The following is a 26,674-nucleotide window of genomic DNA, read 5'->3' as shown; positions in this document are numbered from 1 at the left end:
AAAAGTGTTGTTTGTGCCCAGCTATCGTCCAGAGAGGACGCGTGCTGTTGCCTCCAGCCCCTCCTTGACACCAGGAACCTGGCCCGCCGCAGATCGCTCCAAGGCCCGACGAAGATGGCCTCAGTGCCTGTGTATTGCCTCTGTCGGCTACCTTATGATGTGACCCGCTTTATGATCGAGTGTGACATGTGTCAAGACTGGTTTCATGGCAGGTAAGGAGGGCAGGCCAGGTTGGACGGGGTACAGTGGCCAAGTGCATTCATTCACTCTCTCCTTTTCTCAGCTCTGTTTTAGATTCATGCTCAGAAACTGCCCCCCTTTTCTCAGACCCAGGTTTTTCCATCCTCCTTTAAGACCAAGGCTGCCTGACATTGGCCTTTGATTTCCTTTCTTTCTCTGTTTTCCCCTACAATTCTTTTTTGTGTCCTTTTGAAAAAAAAAAAAAAAAGATGTGTACATGTGTACAAGTATGTGCATGTATGTGTATGTACATATTTGTGTATATGTGTATGTATGCCTGTGTGTGTATGTGTCTGTATAATACACACACACCCCTTCCGTTTTAGCTACAAAGAAAGCATCATTTTTGTATTCCAGCAGTTGTGTTTTGCTTTACACACTGGCTTTGGGGGAGGCAGTACTGCATTTTTGAGGTATCAGAATCTGACAAACATACATTTCTTTGCAACTTACTATCAGAGTGGCCTTGGGCAAGTTGCTTTTCCTCTGTGAGCCTTATTGTCTTCACCAATAAAATGTATCAAATACATCCTTCCTGGCTTTAAAGTAATTTGCATGCATTCAATAAATGGAGACAAATGCAATAGTATTTTATTTCTACACTGTCTGCAGAACCATCCTTATAACTAAATTGAATTAAGCAGAAAGGATATTGGGTAAAACAGCAGGAGTAAAACCACTAATGAATTCCCTCCAGTTAAACATGTGTGCACATAAGCACCTGTCACCCAGAATTCCAGAGAGGTTAGGGTGTGGAATAAAACTGTAATATTATCCCATTATTGAGATTTAAATCCCAGCTATGGAAAAATAACCACAAGACGGATATGTACACTGGAATACAATAAAGCAGTATATGTCATTCTCCTTCTGTCATGTAGATTCTAGAACCCTCAGTTGTCAGTAGTTCCTTCCACAGGAGCTGTTTCTCTTATCATGCTCATAATCAAAGTAATGGTATTGACGTTGCCAAAATCCTGCCCTAAGTAGGGGTTACCCCTTGCAGCATATCCAATTCATATTTAACTGATCTTTATTGAATATTTACTATTTATGTATCAGATGCAGAGTTCCATTTACTGCTTCATGTTTATTTAAGACGGACAGATCTAGAAAGTAAAGTCTTTTCTTTTACTCTGGAAATAAGTGGGGATTAAATGTTTTTCATATCCGGGCATGACAGAGCATGCATGTAATCCCAGTGACTTGTGAGGGTGAGGCAGGAGGATTGCAAGTTTGAGGCTAGCCTCAGCAACTTAGTGAGGCCCTAAGCAACTTAACAAGATCCTATCTCAAAAAAAAAAAAAAAAATGAAAAAAGTCTGGGGAATGTAGCTCAGTTGTTAAGCACCCCTGGGTTCAATCCCTGATACTAAAAAGAAAAAAAAAATTCTGGGCTGGGGATGTGGCTCAGTGACAGAGCGCTTGCCTTCTAGCATGTGTGAGGCACTGGGTTTGATTCTCAGAACCAAATATAAATAAGATAAAGGTCCACTTAAACTAAAAAATATATATATTAAAAAAAGAAGAAAAAAGTTCTTTCAGGATTCTTGGTTATCTTTGCTAGTGCTGATAAGTCACTCCTCAGCTTAAAATTATTCTTTCATTCGTTTTCCTGCAGGATAAAATTGAGTCTTCTTTATGTGATAGACAAGACTTGTTTAATCTCATTTCCCACCCCTCCCTACCCGCTCCCTCTGTACTAGAGGCTGAACTCAGGGAAGCTTTACCACTGAGTTAAATTCACAGTCCTTTTTATTTTGAAGCAGGGACTGTTTGAGTTGCTGAGGCTGGCTTTAAACTTGTAATCCTCCTGCCTTAGCCTCCTGAGTTGCTGGAGTTGCTAGGGTTAGTGGCTATGCACCACAATGCCTGGCTCCTCCGTGTCCTAGCAAAACTGAACTGTGTACAGTTTTGGGACAGCTTTATACTCCTTTATATCTCTTTTCTTTGCATATGCTATTTCCACTAATGTCCTCCCCTTTATAACTCATAGAATATCTCCTCTGTATAAGGCCTGCTTCCCCTGGGTTCCCACTGAAACTTTTATGCATCCTTATTAAAAATAATTATTTCATATTATAAATATGTTGGGTCCTACTCATTGGCAAGTGCTCCCTGAGAGGAGAGATGCCATCTTTTCATTTTTGTTATCGTCAGAACGTGGTTCATGTAGTAGAGTCTAACGTAATAGATGCTGAGTATATTTTTGAGTGAAAGAATGAGTCTTCATGAAAAAACTGTTTTTGTTGCTTTTGGCCCTTAGTTTGTATTATACAGGAAGTACATAGGTTCAGTCCTGAAAAAGGGGCTTCTGCTCACAATATAGAGACCTTATCTCTACACACTGGGAACAGGGAACAGGAATGAATGCTTCCCAAGTGTATACTTGTGCCAGACTCTATACCAGGGCCTTTGCATAAATTATTTAATTTATACCCAGGCGTGAAAGTTAGATTTCTAAACTGTAGCATGTTTAAATTTCTTTTTCTTGGCTATATAGGCAAGATATGCTCATTGTAGAAAATACAGGAGAATAATATAAAAGGAAACAAAAGTCAACTATCCTTCTACAATCTGGCATAATCCACTGTTGAAATTTTTGCTGCAGTAACACTTCTCTTTTGACTTCAAACATAAACATTTTTTTTTATAAAATGGGATTGTATTATAAATACCATTTTGTTACCTGTCTTTTATTCTTCCCTAACATAATGTGGGTATTTGCCATGTTATTAAATAGTCATCGAAATTTAGTTTCTGATATTTCATTATATGTATTTGTTACCAGTTACTTGATTATTTCCTTTATGGTTGTATACTGATATTATTTACATTTTTATATTATAAATGTTGTTGAGATGCAAGGAAACTATGGGTATTGTGTGGAAAGATTTTGCATCTTGATATGAGTGCTGATTAAAACAAAAGGAAAAACATTGTGGTGAACATCTTTGAACAATGGACACTTGACATTTATAAGCAGCACCCACTGAAGCCAAATTTACAAATTTACAAAATATGAAGATGGGTTTTATGGTCCAGGCCCCTCTTTAAGAACATTTCAATGGTGAGTTCTGTGTTTCTGTGTATACTCTGATATGAGTTAACTGCTCTAATCTTTTTCCATGAAAGAAACCAATTTTTTTTAATCTCTTCTGTTTCTTTCTATGGGCTGTCAGAGAACAAGGACGGTAGCTGAGAATCAGGTCTTTGGTGGGTGGCTGCTCTTGCTTACTCAGTGCATTGCTCACTCGCTTTCTCTCTTGCTCTCCCTCATGCGTGCACACACATACCCCAGGCTCACAGTGCTCCATTTAAGTTTATATTTCAACACAACTGAAAGTAACTAAATATTATGAACTTTTCATGGTGGCTTTTAAAATTAAGCCCACAGATTTTAAATCCACAAATGCCTAGAGGTGATGATAGAAATCTGTTCTTATCTCTGATGGATTTCATCAAGTCCAGTTAGGAATTATGGTATGTAACACAAAGTTACTAACTGGAAAGGTTGTAACAAGGGAGGCAACTGTTCCATTTCAAGGATGGGAGTCTGCAATTTGTGAAAGTTAAAGTGATTTTGTAAGTGTGGATTTGAACTTTGAATTATCTAATTCCAGAGTCCAATTTCTCGAAAGTAGAAAAACTACTCATTCCTCACTTAAGAGACCAGGTTTCACAAAAACACTGATTTGTAGAACAGCACTTCTTAAACTTTAGCATGCATAAGAATCATATGGAAGACTTGTTAAAACACAAGACAGGTAGACCCCAGCTATAGTGTTTCTGATTCAGTAGGTGAACAGAGCCCACCCTCGACAGCTACAGATTTAAAACATTATCCTTCCTTGATTTCTTCTTCTCTAAGGTGTGATAGCTTCTAATATTGGGGGATGGATGAGCTAACATTATTGTTGTGTACCAGTCACCCTTGTGGGGTTCATCAACTGGGAATTTTATTTTTAATATTTATTTTTTAGTTGTAGTTGAACCCAATACCTTTATTTTATTTATTTATTTTTATGTGGTGCCAAGGATCAAACCAGGGCCTTGCATGTGCTAGGTGAGCAATCTACTGCTGAGCCACAACCCCAGTCCTCAACTGGGAATTTGTGCAGAAATGCAAATTATAGGGCTGGGACTGGAACTCAGCAATCTACATTTTTAAAAATATTTATTTAATTTTAGTTGTAGTTGTCAACACCTTTATTTTATTTATTTATTTTTATGTGGTGCTGAGGATTGAACCCAGGGCCTCGAACATGCTAGGCAAGTGTTCTACTGCTGAGCCACAACCCCAGCCCCAGCAATCTACATTTTATCAAACAGATTATTAATTCTGAGACACCCTAACCTTTAAGAATCATTACTGTACACTGATGGATAAAACTAGTTGGCATCCATTAATTAATGTCTGGAGTTTTGCAAAAGCCTCACCTCTTTACAGCTTTTCTGTTTGTGAAAGAAATATTGGTTGATACTTTGCAAGGATTTGGCTGTGGTGTGCATTCTGAACTCTAGAGAAAGGGGCACTGATTTCAGTTCTTGGTTCAAATTCTGACTTGTTGGGGCTAGGGTTGTGGCTCAGTGGTAGAGCACTTGCCTAGCATGTATGAAGCACTGGGTTCGATCTTCAGCACCACATTAAAAATAAATAAGTAAAATAAAGGTATTGTGTCCATCTACAACTAATTTTTTTTTAATTCTGACAAATTAGAATAAATTTTAAAAATGCACTAAGGAAAAAAAAAACTCTGACTTGTTACTTTTTTTGGGGGAGGGGGGGAGGTACCAGGGATTGAACTCAGGGGCACTTAAACACTGAACCACATCTCCAGCCCTTTTTTATATTTTATTTAGAGACAGGGTCTTGCTGAGTTGCTCAGGGCCTTGCTAAGTTGCTGAGACTGGCTTTGAATTCGAGATCTTCCTGCCTCAATCTCCTGAGCTGCTGAGATTACAGGCATGTGTCACCATGCCTGACCTGACCCTGTTACTTATTACAAAAGAATTTCATCTCTTCGTCCTCAGTTTTACTGAGAATGGTTATAAAGATATAAATAAAGTGGTTGTAGCTATTTTTTGTTGAGCACCAACTAATATGCCAATTGTTGTGCTAAACATTTTGCCTAATTATCTTTATTTAATCCTTTTTAACAGTTTTAAAATTAGTAATCTATTTAGTTGTGATAGTTTATATTTTCCAAGGAACTGATACATTTCACCTAAGTTGTCAAATTTATACAGTTATTCATAGTGTTCCCTTATTATCCTTTTAGTATTTGTAGGCTCTGTTTTGATATTTTGTTTCTGTTTATTAAAATTTTGTGTCTTGCTAGGAATCATGGTGCACACTTATAATACCAGTGGCTTGAGAGGCTGAGGCAGTTCAATTTATCCATCTCCATATTTGTAAATTTGGAATTCTTAAAGACTTGCAAGTTCAAGGCCAACCTCAGAGAGGCCCCAAGCAACTTGGTGAAATTCTGTCTCAAAATAAAAATATAAAAAGGGCTAGGGATGTATTTCAGTGGTTAGCACCTCTGGATTCAATCCCTGGTACCAAAAAAAATGTCATCTTTTCTTAGAATTGATAACAGATTTGTCAGTTTTATTTTATTTTTCCTGTATTATTTTTATTTTTGATTCACATTCTTTTCAAAGTAGAAGTTTTTTTTGTTAACTTTCTCTTTTGTCTTTCTGTTTTCAATTTCATTGATTTTCACACTTTATTATTTCTTTCTTCTGCTTGCTTTAGTTGTATTTTGCTCCTCTTTATCTTGTTTCTTGAGGTGGTACCAGGGATAGAAGCCAAGGGTGCTTAACCACTGAACTACCCCTCTAGCTCTTTTTATTTTTTCTTTTGGGACAGGGTCTTACTAAGTACCTTAGGGCCTCTTAAATTGCTGATGGCTGGCTTTGAATTTGTAATTCTCCTGCATCAGCCTCCTGAGTCCATTGGGATTACAGATGTGCGCTGCCACACCTGGCTTGTTGGGTGTAATGTCCTGTAAATGTTAATTAACTTACTATTGGTTGGTGGCATTGCTGGATTCTTTATTCTTGCTGATTTTCTATGTAGTTGTTCAGTAAGTTCTGGGGAAGTTGGTAATGGGGATTGAATCCAGGGCCTCATACTTGCTAGACCAGTGCTCTACCACTGAGCCATCCCTAGCCTCCCATTCAGTAAATTTTTGAAAGAGAGGTGTTGAAATGTCCAACTGTAACTGTGGGCTTATCTATTTCTCCTTTCAGTTCTATCATTTATTGCTTTACATATTTTGTATCTTTATTGTTTGATATTTATGTACCTAGAATTTCAGTCTTGGTGTATTGAACCTTTTATCATTAATGTAATATCTATGTTTCTCATAGTTTTGTTTGTATGCAAGTCTACTTTACCTTATAATATAGATACTCCTGCCTTCTTTTGATTAAGGGTTGCATGATATATACTTTTTCATCCCTACTTTATTCTTTTGAGGTGCTAATGTTTGAACTCAGGGCCTTGTGCATGCTAGAGAAGCACTCTACCACTGATCTACAGTCTCAGTCCTCATCTCTTTACAGTCAGTCTATTTATATACCATATATAAAGTGCATTTCTTGCAGACAATATGTAGTTTGGTGTTATTTACTCTGCTAGTCTCTTATAATGGGCATATTTAGTCAATTTATACTTAATACAGTTATTGATGTATTAAGGCTTAAATATGTTATTTAAATTTTTTCTTCTCTCTTCTTTGTGCCTCTGTTTTCCCTTCCCCTTCCTCCCCCACTCTTATTTTGTGGTACTGCCGATTGAACCCAGGGGCACTCTACCACTGAGCTATATCCCCAGACTTTTTTTATTTTTTTTTTATTTAGAAACAGGTATTCATAAGTTGTCGAGGCTGGCCTGGAATACAGTCCTTCTGCCTTGGCCTCCTGAGTCCCTGGGATTACAGGTGTAACATACTGCACCCAAGTTTATGCCTCTGTTTTCTTTCTTCTGTCTTGTTGATTATTTATATCTTTTTTACAATTCCATTTTGCTTTATCTGTATTGTTTTAAAATGTGTCTTTGTATAGGTTTTTCAATTCTTGCCCTAGATGTTATTTCATACATATATATAATTTACCACAATCAGCTGGTGTTTTTATTTTTCCTGTTTGAGTGTAGAGTAGAAACTTACTTTCTCTTTAAATTCCTTTATATTCCCTTATTTATAATATAACTAGTCTTAAATGTTCTACATACATTGAGAACCACACAATACAGTGCTGTGCTTTTTTTCAGGATTTTGAAACAGTCCACTAAATTGCCCAGGCTGGCCTGGAATTTGCAATTTTCATGCCTCAGCTTCCTGAGTATCTGGGATTACAGGTTATACCACTGTGCCCAGTTTATACCTCCGTTTTCTTTCTACTGCATTTTTGTGAGTTACTTATACCTTTTTTACAATTCCATTTTGCTTTTTTTTTTTTTGGTACTGGGGATTGAAGTCAGGGGCACTCGACCATTGGGGCCACCTCTCCCAGCCCAATTTTGTATGTTATTTAAGGACAGGGTCTAGCTGAGTTGCTTAACACCTCGCTTTTGCCAAGTCTGGCTTTGAACTCATGGTCCTCCTGCCTCAGCCTCCCAAGCTGCTGGGATTACAGGTTTGTGCAACCCTGCAGGGCTCCATTTTGCTTTATCTACAATGTATCTCTTTGTATACGTTTTTCAGCACTTGCTCTAGATCTCTAGGGATTGAACTCAGGGGTACTTAACCACTGAGCCACATCCTCAGCTCTATTTTTTTTTTAATTTAGAGACAGGGTCTTACTGAGTTGCTTAGCACCTTGCTGTTGCTGGGGCTGGCTTTAAACTCAGGATCCTCCTGCGTTCACCTCCTGAGCCTCTGGAGCAGATGCACCTGGCTAGATGTTATTTTATACATAATATAATTTCCCACAACCTATTCATGTTTACACTTTCCCAGTTTGAGTAAAAACTTATTTCTCATGCTTTGTCAGCAGTAGTGGTACACTCCTGTAGCTCCAGCAATTTGGGAGGCTGAGTCAGGATGATCAAAAGTTCTAGGCCAGCCTCAGTTACATATCCCTAGTCCTTGTTTCAAAAAGGGCTGGGAATTTAGCGTGTTGGTAAAGTGCTCCAGGTTCAATCCCCAGGACCAAAAAATTTTAAAAAAGAAACTCTCTTTAAACCCTTTTACATTCTCTTCTTTTTTCTACATTGAGAATCACATCAGACAATGCCATTTTTTTCTTTAGTACTGGGGACTGATCCCAGGGGTGGTCTTATCACAGAGCTATATCCCCAGCCCTTTTTTTGAGACAAGGTCACTCTAAGTTGCCCAGGCTGGCCTGGAACTTGTCATCCTCATGCCTCTGTTTCCTGAGTAGCTGGGGTTATAGGTTTGTGCCACCACCTCTGGCAAGTGCCATATTTTTTGCTTCTATCATCAAACATAATTTAGAGAACTTGAAAGGAAAATGAAAGTATATTGTATTTCCTTATACTTTTCTCTTTCCCTTGTTCTTTTACTTCCTAATTCCTTCCTTCTAAGATTCCTTCTTGTATCATTTCCTTTCTGTTTAGATAGCTTTATCCCCCCCCCTTTTTTTAGGATAGGTCTATTAGCAACAAATACTTTTTGTTTTCTTTCATCTGTCTTGATTTCCGTTGATCTTTTTATTTGACATCAAATTCTGTATTTCCAGTTCTTTCAGCACTTGAAAACTATTGTGCCTCCATGGTTTCTGATGAGAGTTCCTGTCATTCAAATGGGTGGTGTGCTTTAGGTAATATGCGACTTCTCTCTTATTACTTTCAAGATTTTTCCCTTTTATAATTTTAGGAGTTGATTAAGCCACTGTCTCACTATGGTTTCTTTGTTTTTGTCTTTTGTTATAGTCCTGTAGGTTACTGAGTCTCTGTGCATTTTTTTTCAGTGCTGGGGATCAAATCTAGGGTCTCGTATGTGTGAAGCAAGTGCTCTACCATTGAGTTACATATCCCTAGTCCTGTACATTTTTTTCTACTCCACATTTATTTCCATTTAGATTCTGTCTTCAAGTTTACCGATTATTTCCTCTGTTGTCTTCATTCTGCTGTTGAACCCATCCAGTGAATTTTCTTTAAAATTATTGTATTTTTCATATCTAAAAGTTCCATTTGTTTGTTTTTAGAAAAAAAAAATCTATTTCTTTGCAGAGATTTCCTTTTTTTGGCACTTTCTACTTATTCATTTGTTTCTGGCATGTTTGTAATTGTCCATTTTTTGTAGTGCCTTTAAAATTCTTGTCAGATAATTCCAACATCTGTGTCATCTTAGTGTTGACATCTGTTGATTTTCTTTTCTCATTGAACTTGATTTTCCTTGTTCTTGAAATGGTGAGTGATTATTATAATTATATCCTGGACATTTGGGGCATTATATTATGAGACTCTGGAGCTTATTTAAAACTTCTTTTTTACAACCCTCTTCAGACACTGTACGTTGGTTGCAGGAATGAGGTACAAGTTCATTGCTACCACATGGGGGTGGAAATCCAAATTTCCCACTTTGTCTCTGTTGACACAAACCACTTGGTAGGTGGTTGGATCCTGCTACACCTAGTTGTTGTTCCTTCTTCTCTTTACTTTTCAGATTCTTATTATGTTTGTTTTGTGTGTAATGCCGTGGTTTATAGCTGTACTTAGTGGGAGAAGTAGGGAGAAGTGTATCTACTCTATATTGTTTTAGAACCAGAAGGGACCACTTAATTTTTACATTAGCTCTTTGGAGCTACTATTTCCCCCATGAGGTTAAATAACTTGTCCAAAGCTACATAGCCCATTAGCTGTTGCACCACAAATCAAACCTGGATCTCATGGACTCTTGCTATAGGATATAGTATAGTACTCTTCAGTTGTTAGAAATTGTGGAAGATAGGGAAAAATCAGGGTTTAAAAATTTATACATACTCCACATTTTTGTTCCAAGTAAAATCAAGTTAAAATATATACCATTATTTTTGAAGCAGCAGAAGGATAAGCTGAAGCTTTAGGAATGTGTAACAAAGTAAAGTCCCAGCATTCATATTTAGGGCTTTCTATATGTAATGCATAGGCTGCAGAATTCCTACCCTAGAGAATGTTCTGTAGGATGTGGAGTTAGAAATGTCAAAAGGATAGTTTTTTTTCCCCTGTGGGATTCATAGAGATGTGTCTTGGAGTGATTTAATTTTTTTTTTTTTTTTTTTAATTTTTTATTGTGGGTTGTTCAAAACGTTACAAATTTCTTGGCATATCATATTTGACACTTTGATTCAAGTGGGTTATGAACTCCCACCTTCACCCCATAGTGATTTAATTTTTAAAAGAAAAATTGAAAGTCATAGATTCACCAGAAACTAAAAAAAATATGTGGGGGTGTTCCTGTGTATCCTTCACCTAGTTTCCCCCATGGTAACATTTTGTGCAACTATAGTACAGTATCAAAACCAGGAAACTCAGATTGGCATAATCCATTAATCCTATTCCAATCTCACCAGTTTTGCATGCACTCATCTGTGTATGCATATTTAGTTCTACGCAATTTTATCATATTTGTAGATTCAGAAGGTAACCACCACAATCAATATACAGAACTGTTCCTTAATCACTGGGGTGTCATAATTTTTGGTTCAACCCACCTGGAATGTTTCTGGTGGTGAACATGTACCAAAGCATGGGTGGTCAGCATCCCTGAGGTGGAGGGTACCATAGAAAATCAGGATACAGTGGAAAATCTGATAGGCATCATGGATGGTCAGGACTAAGTTATAGCAGCTAAATGAGAGTCCATTTTGAAACAGGCCAGTGGCCTGGGAGTCAGTGAAACCTGTCCTATAATCCCAGCTCATCCATTTTCTAGTTCTGTGACTTTGGGCACATTGTTTCACATCTCTGTGCTTCCATTTTATTAGCTTTAAAACATGGGTAATCTTAATTTTATATGGCTGCTGTGAGGTTTAACAAAGTCCAGAAAACATCTATCACAGTCCTTGGCATAGTAGATTCTCAATTTTGCCTGTCACTTGGATGATTCATGCAATAAATATTTATTGAATAGATACAATATATTTGCTAAGGGTAAGCTAAGAACTATGGAAGACAGAGATAAATAAGACATAGGCTGTGACTTCTAGATAATTTCAGGCTAGGAAATTAGATGGAATGATTCATGTACTCACTATTATTATTATTATTATTATTTTGCGGGGAGGATACTGAGGATTGAACTCAGAGGTACTCAACCACTGAGCCACATCCTCAGCCCTGTTTTGTATTTTATTTATAGACAGGGTCTCACTGAGTTACTTAGTGCCTTGCCATTGCTGCGGCTTGCTTTGTCCTAACCTGTGATCTTCCTGCCTCAGCCTCCTGAGCCACTGGGATTACAGGCGTGCACCACAGTGCCTGGCCATTTATTCACTCATTTATGTATTCATTCAATACATAATGCTAGGCATTGTTCTAGACACTGTGTGAATGGATACAGCAATGGATGTGGAACAGGGAACTAACAGCTAAGTATATCTTGTGTCAAGTCATGATAAATGGTATAGATAAGAGTAGGTGAGCAGAAGAGGGATGGCCACCCTCAGGACTGGAGGCCTGGTTATTTTACATAGGGTGATTATGGATAGTTACATATGAGCAGATGCCTGCAGGAAATTGAGAAAAGAAACCATGCTGATAAGTCCAGGAAGAATGTTCCAGGTACAGAAAATAAAAGATTTGAGTGGAGAGTAGGTCTGGCATGTTATCATTTCAGTCACAGCCAAGAGGCCAATCCTATAGGAGCAGAATGAGTGAGGGGAGAGTAGTAGAAGTTGACTTTAAGGGTGGGGATAGGGGTGTAGATCACAAAGGGCAGTGATTCTCCAAGTGTGGTTCCTAGATGAACAGGATCGTCATTACCTGGGAACTGGTTAGGCCAATTCTTGCATACTACCTCAGATTTACTGAATCAGAAACTTTGGGGGTCGGGCCCAGGAGCCTGTGGTTTGAGAGCTTTTCAGATGATTCTGATGCATGCTTAAATTTAAGAACCACAGATATAAGCCCTATGGACTGTTGGAAGGTTTTGGATTTTACTCTGGAAGGGATGGGAGCCACAGAAAGGTTTTGAGTAAAGGAGACCTGTGATCTGTGATCTAACTTAGGCTTTGACTTTTGTGAGAACAGACTCAAGATGAGGAGCAAGTGTAGAAGCAGGGAAAATTTGGGGGTTACTGTCAATCATTATTTCCCAAAGTGTGGTTTTTGGACTAACAGTATGGGCATCACTTGGGAACTTGTTAGAAATTCACATTTATAAGACCCACCACAGGGCTGGGGTTGTGGCTCAGCGGTAGAGTGCTCGCCTCGCACATGCGTGACCCTGGGTTCAATCCTCAGTGCCACATAAAAATAAATAAGTGAAATAAAGGTGTTGTGTCCAACTACAACTAAAAAATAAAATATTTAAAAAAAAGTTAAAAAAAAACCAGACCCACCTCAGACCTGCTGAATCAAAATCTCTAGGGATGGGGCCTGGGAATCTATTTTTTTTAAGTATTTATTTTTTAGTTTTAGGTGCATATAGTATCTTTATTTTATGTGGTGCTGAGGATTGAACCCAGTGCCTCACACATGCTAGGCAAGTACTCTACCACTTGAGCCACAACCCCCTCACCCTGGAATCTATGTTTAAATAACCCCTCCTTGTGTTTCTGATGTTCCTAAAATTTGAGGAAACACTAGTCTGGTTAGACAGTGCTGTCTTAGATCACACTCCATGATGATGAAAAGTAGTTATATTTTTGAATACATATTGATACAGGATTTGCTGGCAGATAAGATTGAGAATTTGAAAGAAAGAAGTCAAGGATGACTGCATTTTGAGGAGTTTTGTTATAAAGGGGAACAAATGCAGCAGTGACTGAGAGGGTTACAAGAGGGTTTTTATTTTTTTTGAGAGAGAGAGAGATAAAGATAACAGCCTATTTTGTGTGCATGTCAGTTCATGTGAAGTTATTCTTTTGGTGCACTCAGAATTTAGTGAAGCCTGATATATGGCGGACTAATGTGTCTCAACTGGATAGACAAAGGAGTGCCCTGGAAACTTGTTCAGTGCATCTTGCACCCCTTCAGGTCCTCTGTGTCTGGAGGCCTGGGGAACCACTGATGAGAATGGTAGATGCCTCTGCTTCTGGTTTTACAATTGTGTTTTGTATGGTCAATGTGGTTTTAGGAAACCAGAGATTGACTTGAATTTTTCTGTTATGTTTTGAATGAAGGAAGGTAAAATATATTGCTTTCCCACCTTATTCATGAATGAAGATATACTTTCTAGGGCACAGGAGTAACAGGACCTGACTCCTTGAGTACTTACAGAGAGCAGAGATTGAGCGGATCAGCCAGACAGGCTCTTGAGCAAACCTTGTAACCTCTCAGTCATCTCCAACCTTCAGCTCCCAGTCAGTTCCATAATGCTGAAAGAATTGAGTGCCCACTTGTCTGTTCTTGAAGCATTTGGCTCTATTAATGACCCACATTATATTCTAGTTACATGTTTAGTGGTGTATGAAGTCATGAAGACCTGAAATTTTGTCCTGTTCTGCTATTTGCTAGTTTTGTGTATGTGGAGGTGTGTCTGGGGCGGGGGGCGTCAAATATTTTATTGAAGGTAAGTACTGAAGAAGCTGAAAAGGACAGTGAAATCTGATGTCCTTGGCAGGACTGGATTTTTTTCTCGAAGGACTGGATCTTGTCACCAAAAGCACTTACTAGTTTTTAAATTTATTTATTTTGTTTTTTGGAGGGAGGTACCAGGAATTAAACTCAGGGGCACTGAACCACTGAGCCACATCCCCCAACCCTATTTTGTATTTTGTTTAGTGACAGGGTCTCATTGAGTTGCTTAACACCTTGCTTTTGCTGAGGCTGGCTTTGCACTCAACATCCTCCTGCCTCAGCCTCCCAAGCCACTGGGATTACAGAGGTATGCCACCACACCCAGCTGTATGTTTTTTAGTTGCCAGCAATTTGCTTAACTGCTTGGACTCATACTGCCCATCTGTTAAATTATGATAATATTGATGGTGATGATAGCTATTATTTATCATGTGTCAGGTACTCTTAAATATGTTATCTATTTTAGCTTATTGAATCCTCATAACAACCCTATAAGGTGAATACTTCAATTTCACAGATTCAAAAACAGGCACAGAAAGAATTATATAATGCCTACTGACAGCTAGTAAGGGGCAAAGGTGAGATTCAAATCCAGACAGTTTGGTTTTCAAGTCTGTATTTTTAACCTCTGTGTTTTATGTCTCTGAATAATTTATTGAATGCCCTGATATTGTGGAGATTGAATATAATAATATATATTAAGTTTATAGCTCAGTTTTTTTCTCAGTTGCTTTTGTGCAGGCTTCAAATTTACTCATTCACTCACTGTCCTGTTACCTTGCTTTATTATTTTAGCACTTAAGAAACTATTCTGGCACCACCTGTTTGTCTCTCCCTCTAGAACATCCACTCCATGAGGGCCGTATCCTGTGTATAATGAATATTTGTTCATTTATGTACTCATTTATTTAATAAATATTTATTGAGTGCCTGTCATGTGCCAGGCTCTGCAGGACATGTTGGGGATAATTCATCTTAATTTCAAGAACTGGACCTATAATAATTCTCCTCTTCACTATGGAAGCCATTGAGAACAAAAGAGTACTGACCATTCTGGGTTTCAGGTGGTAATTATTAAGACAGTGCAGCCAGAAATCCAATTTTCTTTTTTTAAAATATTTTTATTAGTTATTGATGGACCTTTTATTTATTTAATTGCTTATATGTGGTGCTGAGAATCGAACTCAGTGCCTCACGCATGCTAGGCAAGCACTCTACCACTGAGCCACAACTCCAGCCCCCAGGAACCCAATTTTCATTTGTCTTCATGATCTCAGGAGTTACCTAGGTCAGTGAATGTTGAGTAAGACAGCAAAATGGAGAAGGCAAGGACTTTGTTGGTCAGAATATATAGTCTAGTAAATGTAGTAAGGGCAGACAGCAAATAAGTGAGCAGTTGCAGGTCAGCATGGTGAGGACTGAAATAGGGATAGAGTATGTGTGTGTGTGTGGGGGGGATGCCACAGCAGCAGGGAAGAAGAATGGGAATGGTCCAGGTAGAGGGAGCCATGTGTGATGAAGCCCAGAGATAAGAAAGAACATAATACAGAGAGTTCAGCTGGCTTTTTGTTTTTAGTTTTCTTTTTTTGAGGTGCTAGGGATAGAATCCAAGGCTTTATCCATGCTGGCAAGTGTTCTACCACTGACATCCCCAGCCTGCTTTTTAGGACAAGGATGGATTCATGTGCATATGATTACTGTAATCACATGAGGCCCCACACCTGAGATTATTGCTCTGACATTGTTCTGAAATTCTTAATAATTTTACTTTTGAATTTGTTTTGTGTGTGGTGAGACAGCGAAGCGTGTGCTAGAAATTTAGAACATTTATTCAGACACTATTTTAAACACTTTATGTTTATTCATTTACTTACTTATTTATATTTTGGGTACTGGGCATTTAACCCAGGGGTACTTTACCACTAAGTCACATCCTCAGCCCTTTTTATTTTTTATTTTGAGACAGAGTCTCATTAAGTTGCTGATTCTGGCCTGGAATTTGAGATCCTTCTGCCTCAGCCTCCTAAATCACTGCCATTATAGGCATGCGCGACCATGCCTAACAGCTCATTTACTTTAGATAATTTAAGGATGAGGAAACTGAAGCACAGAGGGGTTAAATATAAAGCTAGTAAGCAGCATTCCCAGAATTTTATTTTATTTTTTCCACGTTACTTGGGATTGAACCCTGGGGCACTCTACCACTGAGCTATATCACCAGTCCTTTTTATTTTTTATTTTGAGACAGGCTCTTGCTAAATTGCTGAGACTGGCATTCAATTTGCGATCCTCCTGCCTCAGTCTCCCAAGTTTCTGGGATCATAGTCCTGTGCTACCATGTTCCCAGTGCATAGCCAGGATTTAAATATAGTTGAAGTGCTAGGAATATAGCTCAGTGTAGTAGAGCCCTTGCCTAGCATAGGTGAGGCCCTGGATTTAATCCCTGGCACTACAAAAATATATATATAAAAAAACAAAATGGAAAGTCCCAACAAAAGACAAAGAACCACAGGTGGTCTATCTCTAAAGCCTGATTTCTTTTTTTTTTTTTTTGTTGGGGAGTACTCAGGGGCATTCAACCACTGAGCCACATTCTCAGCCCTATTTTGTATTTTATTTAGAGACAGGGTCTCACTGAGTTGCTTAGTACCTCGCTTTTGCTGAGCCTGGCTTTGAACTTATGATCTTCCTACCTCATCCTCCTGAGCTGCTGGGATTACAGGCATGTGCCACAGCACCTGGCAAGACTGAATTCTTAAGTAGATGCTAGATATCTACTTCAGAATATAGTGAAGGGAAGGGATGAGAGGCAAGTCAGTGATGGCTGCCAGGTTTCTGGCTTAAGTGTCTGGTGAAGTTATGGTACTATTTGTTGAAGTAGGGAGAGAGAGAGAGAGAGAGAGAGAGAGAGAGAGAGAGAGAAAGAAAGAAAAGGTTTAGGGGCTGACAGGAGGAGAAATGTAGTTTTCATGTTGAATTTTAAATATATAAATGGGCTATCAAGTAGAAATACTCATTAGAAATTTGGAGGAAGATTATGAATCTCAGCTGAAATACTTGGTGTTGAGTTCTAAGTGTATACAGGACACATGGACCTGAGAGTAAGATCAGTGAGGGAAAGTGAGGAACTAGTGTCCAGGCAGTATTTATAGACTAGACAAGAGAAAAGGTTCACTAGGAAACAGAAGGAACAGATAGAGACAAATATGACTATATTATATCCCTGTTCACAATCCTCCTATGATTCCCTAGTTTTTTACTCAGGAAAAGCCAAAGTCCTTAACAGTGTCCTACAAAACTCTACTATATGACCTTATTTCTTTCCTGAACTGTTACTATCTTCCTCACTCTCTATTCCAGAACAACATTTCTCCTTTCTATTGTGCCGCAGTCTGGCTGGGCACAATCAGGAGCCACTTGTCAAAAGAAACTAACTTTATTTTTAGAACCACACACGCCAAACAAAACAGCCTCTGAGGGTTTATCCTCAGAGCCTCAACTGCCACCACCGGCTTTCCACAAGCCTCTCTCTCCCACACAAGCCTCTCTCCACCTCCCACAATCCTCCTGCTCTTGAGGCCGATTGGCTGGGTCACGTGGGCGGAGCCAAAAAAGTCCCCCAATGAGCAGCTCCGTGGTCTGAAAGGGCAGGGAAACAGCCCAATGAGCATCACCGCAGAGGAGCCAATCAGCTAGATGTTGCTGGGGCCGCTGTGAGCCAATCATCAGCCGGCAGCTGGAAGTTTGCTGGCAGCTGGAAGTTTGCTGGGGCCCCTTTGGCTGTGGCTCTCAACATCTCCCCCTCTCTGTTTAAACAACAAGCATGTGGCTTAGGGACCGTGTCTGTTAGGCAGTCCAATTCAACATATGGTCCTTACCCGTCATCGGATGAACTGACCTCTAGGCGTCAGCCTCCTGTCTTAGGTTGGTACCACTGCAATTGGATCATACCCGTCACTGACTACCGGTCCAGCATACAGCTATACTTGTGGATAGGCCTTTGCACCAGTGGGGGGGTGAGGTTCTTTGCCTCACCTCTGTTGGCCCCCAAATTTTAGACCATCACTAGTAGAGGAGGATGCAAAATGCCATGACATTAAGCCAATTGAGGGCTCCTTTGAAAAATTGTACCACCGGTGACATCATCAGCAAAAATACCCCAACACTACCACAAGTCGCTGCACCAACAGATAGTTCACAATGCATACAGGTGAGCTCACAATGTGTCCAGGCAAGTTCTGCAAGCAGTTCAGTGATGGCTATTGTAGAAGCTGTAGATTGGTTTTATCTTTGACTTCACCAGCACTGGGATGAAGATAGGAATTCTGGCAATAATGGCTAAAGAAAAAATTATGTAACATTACAGAAGGCACTAAAAGAAAACAATTTTCTTAACAATTTACATTGTCTTTAAGAGAATTATTAAATATAATGAAAAGGAAAGGTGAAAGTAAACAAACAGATCTGTTAACCTTCTTTTGTGTTCACATATTAAAACAATCTTTAACAGCTGTTTACCCAATTAAATTAAACCATTTAAATCACGTGAATTAAAAAAAAATATTTGGATCCATTTTATCATGAGCGCTCATCATATATGATATATGGACATACATACATTCAAACATATAACACAAAACACAAGTGTGCACACATAATATAATACATACAACACATAACATTATAGTAAAGGCCTTATAACTTTTTACAGGTGAAATCTCCATTGCAATGTTTAAAAACTCTATAGTCAAAAAATAGAACTGATCAGCAAAACATTAACCTAGGTCTGTATGAGCTCAAAAAACAAAATAGAACTTCATGATATGGCAAAGGGCAATAATAAAATAGATATTGAAAAAAGCATCCTGGTTCTGTTGCAGATGTAAGAATAGCCAAACTGGAGTTTTGGATATCAGTTGTTATGGATTTGAGCCAAATCATCTTCTTTTTGGTCTGTAGAAATCGCTTTAGTTAATCTTTCTGGAATCCAAATCGGCTGCTGTTCTCCCTGTGGAAACACATAAACAGACCCCCGACTCCAGACAATCACTGGGTCAGGACCTTGGTTAATCTCTCTGGAATCCAAATCGGCTGCTGTTCTCCCTGTGGAAACACACAAACAGACCCCCGACTCCAGACAATTACTGGGTCAGGACCTTTCCATTGTCCTGTTAGAATATCCTTCCAAAGTACCTTGGGCTTATGTACATTTTTTGGACACATATGCCTTTCCGCAGCACTAAGTCCTGATGAATCCAAATTTAAAAAGTTTAGAGTAAAAAGGGTTATTTTAAGTTTATCTTTGGGGAATATATACCCCTTCCCAATTCCTTCTTTTTGCTTTAATAAGTACATTTTAATAGTTTGATGAGCTCTTTCAACTATGCCTTGTCCCTGTGGATTGTATGGGATTCCTGTTATATGAGTAATGCCAAATGTTGAGCAAAATTGTTTAAAAGAGGTAGAAGTATAACCAGGGGCATTATCTGTTTTTAACTGTTTTGGAACACCCACAGTGGCAAAATTTTGTAAGCAATGAGCTATAACATCTTTAGTTTTTTCTCCGGCATGAAGGGAGCCCATCAAAAATCCAGAAGAAGTATCAACTGTAACATGCAAATATTTTAATTTTCCAAATTCTGGCAAGTGTGTGACGTCCATCTGCCAAATATGGTTAGGTATCAATCCTCTAGGATTGACTCCAAGATTAACTTGTGGTAAAAAGGTCACACAATTTTGACATTGTTTTATTATTTGTCTAGCTTGTTCCTTAGTTATTTTAAAACGCTTTTGTAAAGTATTAGCATTGACATGGAACTTTTTATGAAAATTTATAGCTTCTTCTAGTGTAGAGAAAATATGTATGTCATGTGTAGTTTTATCTGCTAAATCATTGCCCAAACTAAGGGCTCCAGGCAATCCTGTATGTGCCCTGATATGTCCTATAAAGAATGGATCTTTTCTGTCCCAGATTAGACTTTGTATAGTGGAAAGCAAAGAGAAAACAGTAGAAGAAGGGGAAATCCTACCAGCATCTTCAAGAGATACTATAGCATTAACTACATACTGACTATCAGAAAATAAATTAAATACAGAATCTTTAAACATCACAAAAGCTTGTAAAACTGCATTAAGCTCTACCTTTTGAGCTGATTGTTTGGGTACTAAAAATGTAAAAGTTTGATCAGGGGTAACTACTGCTGCTGTACCATTATTTGACCCATCAGTGAATATATTTGGAGCATTCATGATAGGTGTTTTTCTTGTCATTTTTGGAAAAATTACAGGATGCAATGACCAAAAAGACAATAAAGGATTAGATGGTAAGTGGTTATCAAATGAAACATTAGATTTGCACATGATTATTGCCCAAGTATTTAACTCATTAGCTAACTCATCAATTTGATTCATAGTATATGGAGTAATAATTTTATTGGGAGAAATTCCAAACACTCCCTTTGCTGCTTTTATTCCTTTGAGTATTAATTGTCCTACAGCCTCAGGATACCTAGTAAGAATAGTGTTAGGAGAATAAGATAAATGTATCCATAATAATGGACCTTCTTGCCAAAATACTCCTGTAGGAATATTTTTTGTTGGTAGTACAATAAATAATAAAGGCAAACTTATATCAATTCTATCCAAATGCATATTTTCCATATATGTTTCAATGATTTTTAATGCCTTTCTTGCTTCAGGCGTTAACATTCGGGGTGAATTTGGATCTGATGGACCTTTTAGGATATCAAATAAAGGTCCCAACTCTCCTGTTGGTATACCTAAATAAGGCCTTATCCAATTTATGTCTCCTAATAACTTTTGAAAGTCATTAAGTGATTTGAGTTGATCTACTCGTATTTGAATTTTTGGTGGACGGACCATGGTTGAGGATAATAGAACTCCTAAATAATTAATTGGAAAATTTAATTGTACTTTATCTATTGCTATCTCTAGATTATAATTTTTTAATAAGTTTGTAAGTGTGGCATAACATTCTAGCAATGTGTTTTTATCTTTGTGTGCTAATAATACATCATCCATATAGTGAAATATTTGTAGTTCAGGATTTTGATTTCTAAGTGGCTGGATTACTTTGTTAACATAAATTTGACACATAGTTGGGCTGTTAGCCATCCCTTGAGGGAGTACTTTCCATTCATATCTCTGATCAGGACCTTCATGATTCAGTGCAGGGATAGTAAATGCAAAACGTGGACTATCCTCAGGATGAATTGGAATTGAAAAAAAACAATCTTTAATATCTATAACTAAAACATACCAGGTTTTTGGCAAAGCAGACAATTGAGGAATCCCTGATTGAGCAGGTCCCATAATAACCATCTCATTATTAATGGCTCTTAAATCTTGCAATAATCTCCATTTACCAGATTTCTTTTTGATGACAAAAATGGGAGTATTATGGGGAGATACAGAAGGTTGTATATGTCCTTCTGCTAATTGTTGTTTGACCAGGTCATGGGCTGCTTGTATCTTTTCTTTAGTCAGGGGCCACTGAGGAACCCATACTGGTCTTTCTGATTTCCAAGTAATTTTTATTGTCTCAGTGGCCCTTTCTGAAAATCCAACCCATGTCTGTCTGTTCCTTGATCTATTTGTATTGGTGCTGCTATACCTTGTTCTTGTTTTTCTAATCTTTTTCCTTTCCTAAAACCTTGTCTAGTCATAATAGTGGGTGCATTTTGGTTGATGTTATTTGTTAATGTCAAACCTAATTGATCTAGGACATCTCGTCCCCATAAATTTACGGGAAGATGATCCAATACATATGGCTGTATAGTTCCTTCACATCCTTCAGGATCCTTCCAATCTAATACCATTGCACTTCTATGGGGATTAGTCGCCACTCCTAGGCCTCGAAGCGTTTGAGTGGCTTGTTGTAATGGCCAATGTTTTGGCCATTCTTGACGAGAGATGATGCTAAGGTCTGCACCTGTATCCAGTAGCCCATTAAATTCATGTCCTTGAATATTTAGTTTTAGCATGGGGCGAGAATCTAAATTTAAAGAAAGCATAGCCCAATCTACACCTGTGGAGCCTAATCCCTTGGAACCTCTTTCTACAGTACGACTGGAAAATTTATCATGTAGGCTGGGTATTATTAGTAACTGTGCTATTCTATCTCCTGGTGAAATTACTGATATACCCTTTGGAGAACTGGCTATAATTTTTATTTCACCTTCATAATCGGGATCAATTACCCCAGGACTTATCATAAGTCCTTTTAGAGTAGAAGAGCTGCGTCCCAATAATAAGCCTACTGTTCCTTTGGGAAGAGGTCCTTTCACCCCTGTGGGAATGATTTGAACTCCCATCTCTGGAGTTAGTACTGCTCTGGCGGAGGCGCAGATGTCCAACCCTGCGCTCCCTCTGGTTTGTCTGATGAGGGATCTGATGGACAATGTGTCCTGGGCACTACCCTGATGGGGTTGCTGGGTTCCTCCAGTGCTCCGTATATTTGTGGTTTTGGGCCCCGGAGCATTGGGCCCCCCTGTCCATTTTTTGGCAATGGAGCCCGATGCCTTTCTCCACGATATCGTGGATAAACACCTGGTCCTTGTTCGTTTTTTGATAATGGAGTACCCTCTATGGTGGTTTGAGAACGGCATTCATTAGCCCAATGTCTCCCTCTACGGCATCGTGGGCAAATACCTGGTATTCTACTCCTTTGATACCTAGTTTTGTTAAACCCTCCTCCAATGGGGCAATTCCTTTTAAAATGTCCTGTTTGTTCACAATTGTAGCATGTTCTTGGCCTGGCATCTAAAGCCTGTTTTACTGCAGCTGCCACAATTTGCCCTTGTTCATTAATGTCTCTGGCATCTAAAGCCTGTTTTACTGCAGCTGCCACGACTTGCTCTTGTTCATTAATGTCTCTACATAATTTAATATATGTGTTTAAATCTTCATGTTTCCATGGTCTAATGATATCTCTGCACCAACGATTCGCTTGCTCATAAGCCAGGTGTTTTAGTAATGGCATTGCTTGTTCTGTATTCCCAAAAACTCTGGTAGCTGTTTGAATAAGCCTATCTACAAATTCAGCATAAGGTTCATTAGCTCCTTGTATTACCTTAGATAATTGACCTTGTAAACCTCCATGTCCTTGTAAAGTCTTCCATGCCTTAATTGCATCTACAGCAATTTGTGCATATACACCAGGATCATATGCAATTTGTTGCTGCTGATCCTCATAAGGTCCCTTTCCTAACAACATATCTAGATTTCTCTGAGGATAACCAGCTGCTGCATTTCGCCTAGCCGTCTCCTTGCAAAATTCCTCATTGGCAACCTTCCATAACAGGTATTGTCCTCCATTTAGCACAGCTTTACACATATTAGCCCAATCTGCTGGCGTCATGTTCAAGTTGTTAATGGATTCGACCATGCTTACAGTGAAGGGTGCTTGAGGACCATAGGTTGTTACAGCCTCTTTTAGCTGCTTCACTGTTTTGAAATTTAAAACTTGGTAAAATCGCTGCCCTCCTGCCTCAAATACAGGGCATGTTAATATTTGAGATCTTGTCTCAGGATCCCAACTATCAACTGCGGGGGTTGGGGACCTCCCAGCATATGGAGGTGGCCTTGTTAGTTGGACACTTACGTCCTCTGGTGATAGAAAGGTGTTAGTAGCAGTCTCCTGTAGAGGTGGTGCTGTTGGTTGGACACTTACACCCTCTGGTGATAGAAAGGTGTTAGTAGCAGTCTCCTGTTGTAACTTTCCCCCTGATGGCTTTTTCTGTTTTACACTTTCTTTCTCTGTCTGACTAGCTTGAGAGGCCTTCTCTTTTACTTGAATCTTTTCCTCTGTCTGACTAACTTGAGAGACCTTCTCTTTTACTTGAATCATTATGTCTTCTTCTTCCTCTACCATTGTCTGAACTGAAGGCTTTGGACTAAGCAAACAAGATATGAACGTCCACAATGGCAATGTGCCAACTGGCAGAGTCCCTGGGCTTTTCTTTTCTATTCTTTTTAAATCTTCACCATGATGGTTCCATTGTGATATATTTAACAACTCCTCCTTAAAAAGCCATGGGCTACATTTTTGTATTGTATCAACGTATGCCCTGATTGTTCTTGATTTTACTGAGATGCCTCCTTCCTCTAACAATTTACTTAACACTCTTTCAGTTTGTTTTTTACTAATTTCTGATCCCGTATTTCTACTATAATACAACCCAACAAGATAACGCCTAACAAAACTGAAACAGAGTGAAACAAAATTGGAACAACACAAAATCATTATAATAGCCTCCTGAAATGTCCATCCGTCCTTTCTCCCTATCTGTTCCTCAGATGTGAGCGGTTTTTCTTCCATCTTACACATCTCCAGGGACAGGCAACTTAAAACAAAAGTGAAACAAAATAACAAAAGAAGAATCTTAAAATGGCTACCCATCCTCTTGCCCTGCCCTCAGGGGCGAGCATTTCACTTACCCTCAGTCGCTCCCCGTGCGGCCCACCAAATGCCGCAGTCTGGCTGGGCACAATCAGGAGCCACTTGTCAAAAGAAACTAACTTTATTTTTAGAACCACACACGCCAAACAAAACAGCCTCTCAGGAAAAACCCTCAGAGCCTCAACTGCCACCACCGGCTTTCCACAAGCCTCTCTCTCCCCCCACAAGCTTCTCTCCACCTCCCACAATCCTCCTGCTCTTGAGGCCGATTGGCTGGGTCATGTGGGCGGAGCCAAAAAAGTCCCCCAATGAGCAGCTCCGTGGTCTGAAAGGGCAGGGAAACAGCCCAATGAGCATCACCGCAGAGGAGCCAATCAGCTAGATGTTGCTGGGGCCGCTGTGAGCCAATCATCAGCCGGCAGCTGGAAGTTTGCTGGGGCCCCTTCGGCTGTGGCTCTCAACACTGTTGTTTGAATATTCTAGGCATGGTATTCTAATTGGGGTATTCTTCCCACATATCCATATGGTCTACTCTCTTATTGTCTTGAGGTCTTTATTCAAAACTCATTTTGTTAGTCATTCCCTGATTTCCCTAACCTATTATTTCACCCCACAATCATTTTTTTCCTCACCCCCATTGTATGTGTGTGTGTGTGTGTGTGTGTTTGTGTGTGAACTTGTATATACAGGTTGGACATCCCTAATCTGATATCTGAAATGCTCTGAAATTCAGATTTTCATGTTACAGGTACTCAACTAGTAAAGAATATACACATATACATGGGCAACCCATGGGTACCCTGGTGCCTATTCCTTAGCTAATGTTTAATGAGATAACATTTAATGAATATCTGCCAGGCCATGGTTTAGGGGCTGGTAAGACAAAGATACAAAACAAGGCAGTGTGTGTGTGTGTGTGTGTGTGTGTGTATGCAAATGTTCCAAAATCTGAAAAACTTGAAAAAATCTGAAGCACTTCTTATTGCAAGCATACTCAACTGATGTACACACATATATTCTCTTTCCTGCTTTAATTTTTCTATTTGGCTCTTCTCACTATCTAATTACAATATACATCACTGATTGATTGTAGTGGTTTATCTTGTTTCTTGTTTGCATTCCCTGCAAGAATGTCAGCTCCATGAGGTCAGGGATTTTTATATGCCTTGTTTTGTATCTTTGTCTTACCAGCCCCTAAACCATGGCCTGGCAGATATTCATTAAATATTATCTCATTAAACATTAGCTAAAGGAATAGGCATCAGCATGCCCATGGGGTGTTATGAAAGTCAGGGGTAGAAATCTTATCAATGGAGAGAGTGCAGGGCTGGCAGTATGGAAATGGTGCCATGAAGTCAAGTGAGATAAAGGAGATAAGTGCTTAATGCATATATTAATGAAGAGATTAGGGTCATTGGTGAGATCTGTTTTAAAGAAGCTGGGAACTACAGTCACCCTATATAGCAGGCAATGAGAAAGTAAATATTGCAACCCTAAAAATAATTTTCATCATTTTGAATCTGGTAGAACACCTCTGGTTATTACTGAGCAACTATGAGTGATAGAGAAACTTTCTACTATATATACTACTGTGCCTTTTGAAGATTGTACCATGTACAACTATAACCTATTCAAAAAAAGGGTAATTATGAAATATATAGGTTTTAATGTGAAGAGTTAGAGAGGATCAGATAGCAGTGAGGAAAGGAAAGTGCATAGATGGGTCTTATCTTTTTTGTTTGCAAAGATCAATGGGTTTGTTTAAATGTTATTTTGAAAGAGGTAAAGAGGAAGAGGTTGCAGATACTGCAGAAAGAAGGAATAATTGATTGAAAATGTAAGAAAAGATGTAACCTGGATTTAAGCACTGGCTTTAGAAGGAAAGAAAGGGGTACTTTCATTGTAGGAGGAGGAAAAGATGGATTTATAAGGAGGTAGATTTGGTGGTGGGGAGATTAGATAGTTTCTATCTGATTACTTCATTTTCTCTAAGAAGTAGGAAGCAAGGTTATTTGCTGAGAAAGAAGAGGGAAGTAGTAGATCAGAGATTTGAAATCCACTGTGGATCATGGGGAAGAGCTGAGTAGGGAATTTTTGGAGGATTATTTTGGACAGTGTAAATTTATCGTGCCCCCAATACAATGTGTGATTTCTCTCTAGCCACATCCAGTGGTACAATTTTATGTAGTTGGATTGAGCCACGATTGGAGTTTACATGGGGTGGAAGACAGTGGGGCAAGTGAGGATATCTGTAAGAGAATGCTGGAGGGAGGAATTTTCTTTCTTTTTTTCCCCAAAACTTGGGATCAAACCCAGGGC

At 38.9% G+C, this 26,674-nt stretch overlaps 1 protein-coding gene across 1 annotated transcript in view; it reads left to right on the top strand.

Moving 5' to 3' along the window:
* Positions 1-6: 6 nt before the first annotated feature.
* Positions 7-26,674, top strand: part of Phf8 (PHD finger protein 8) — a 93,997-nt gene continuing 67,329 nt past the window's right edge. Inside the window, exon 1 of the mRNA XM_048796696.1 lies at positions 7-212. Coding sequence (XP_048652653.1) covers positions 115-212 — 98 coding nt within the window. The 5' untranslated portion in view covers positions 7-114. The remainder of the gene's footprint in view (positions 213-26,674) is intronic.

This window comes from Marmota marmota, unplaced genomic scaffold (assembly GCF_001458135.2).
Source record: "Marmota marmota marmota unplaced genomic scaffold, marMar, whole genome shotgun sequence".
Lineage (NCBI taxonomy): Eukaryota > Metazoa > Chordata > Mammalia > Rodentia > Sciuridae > Marmota > Marmota marmota.
This window is presented reverse-complemented; position numbering and strand designations above follow the sequence as displayed.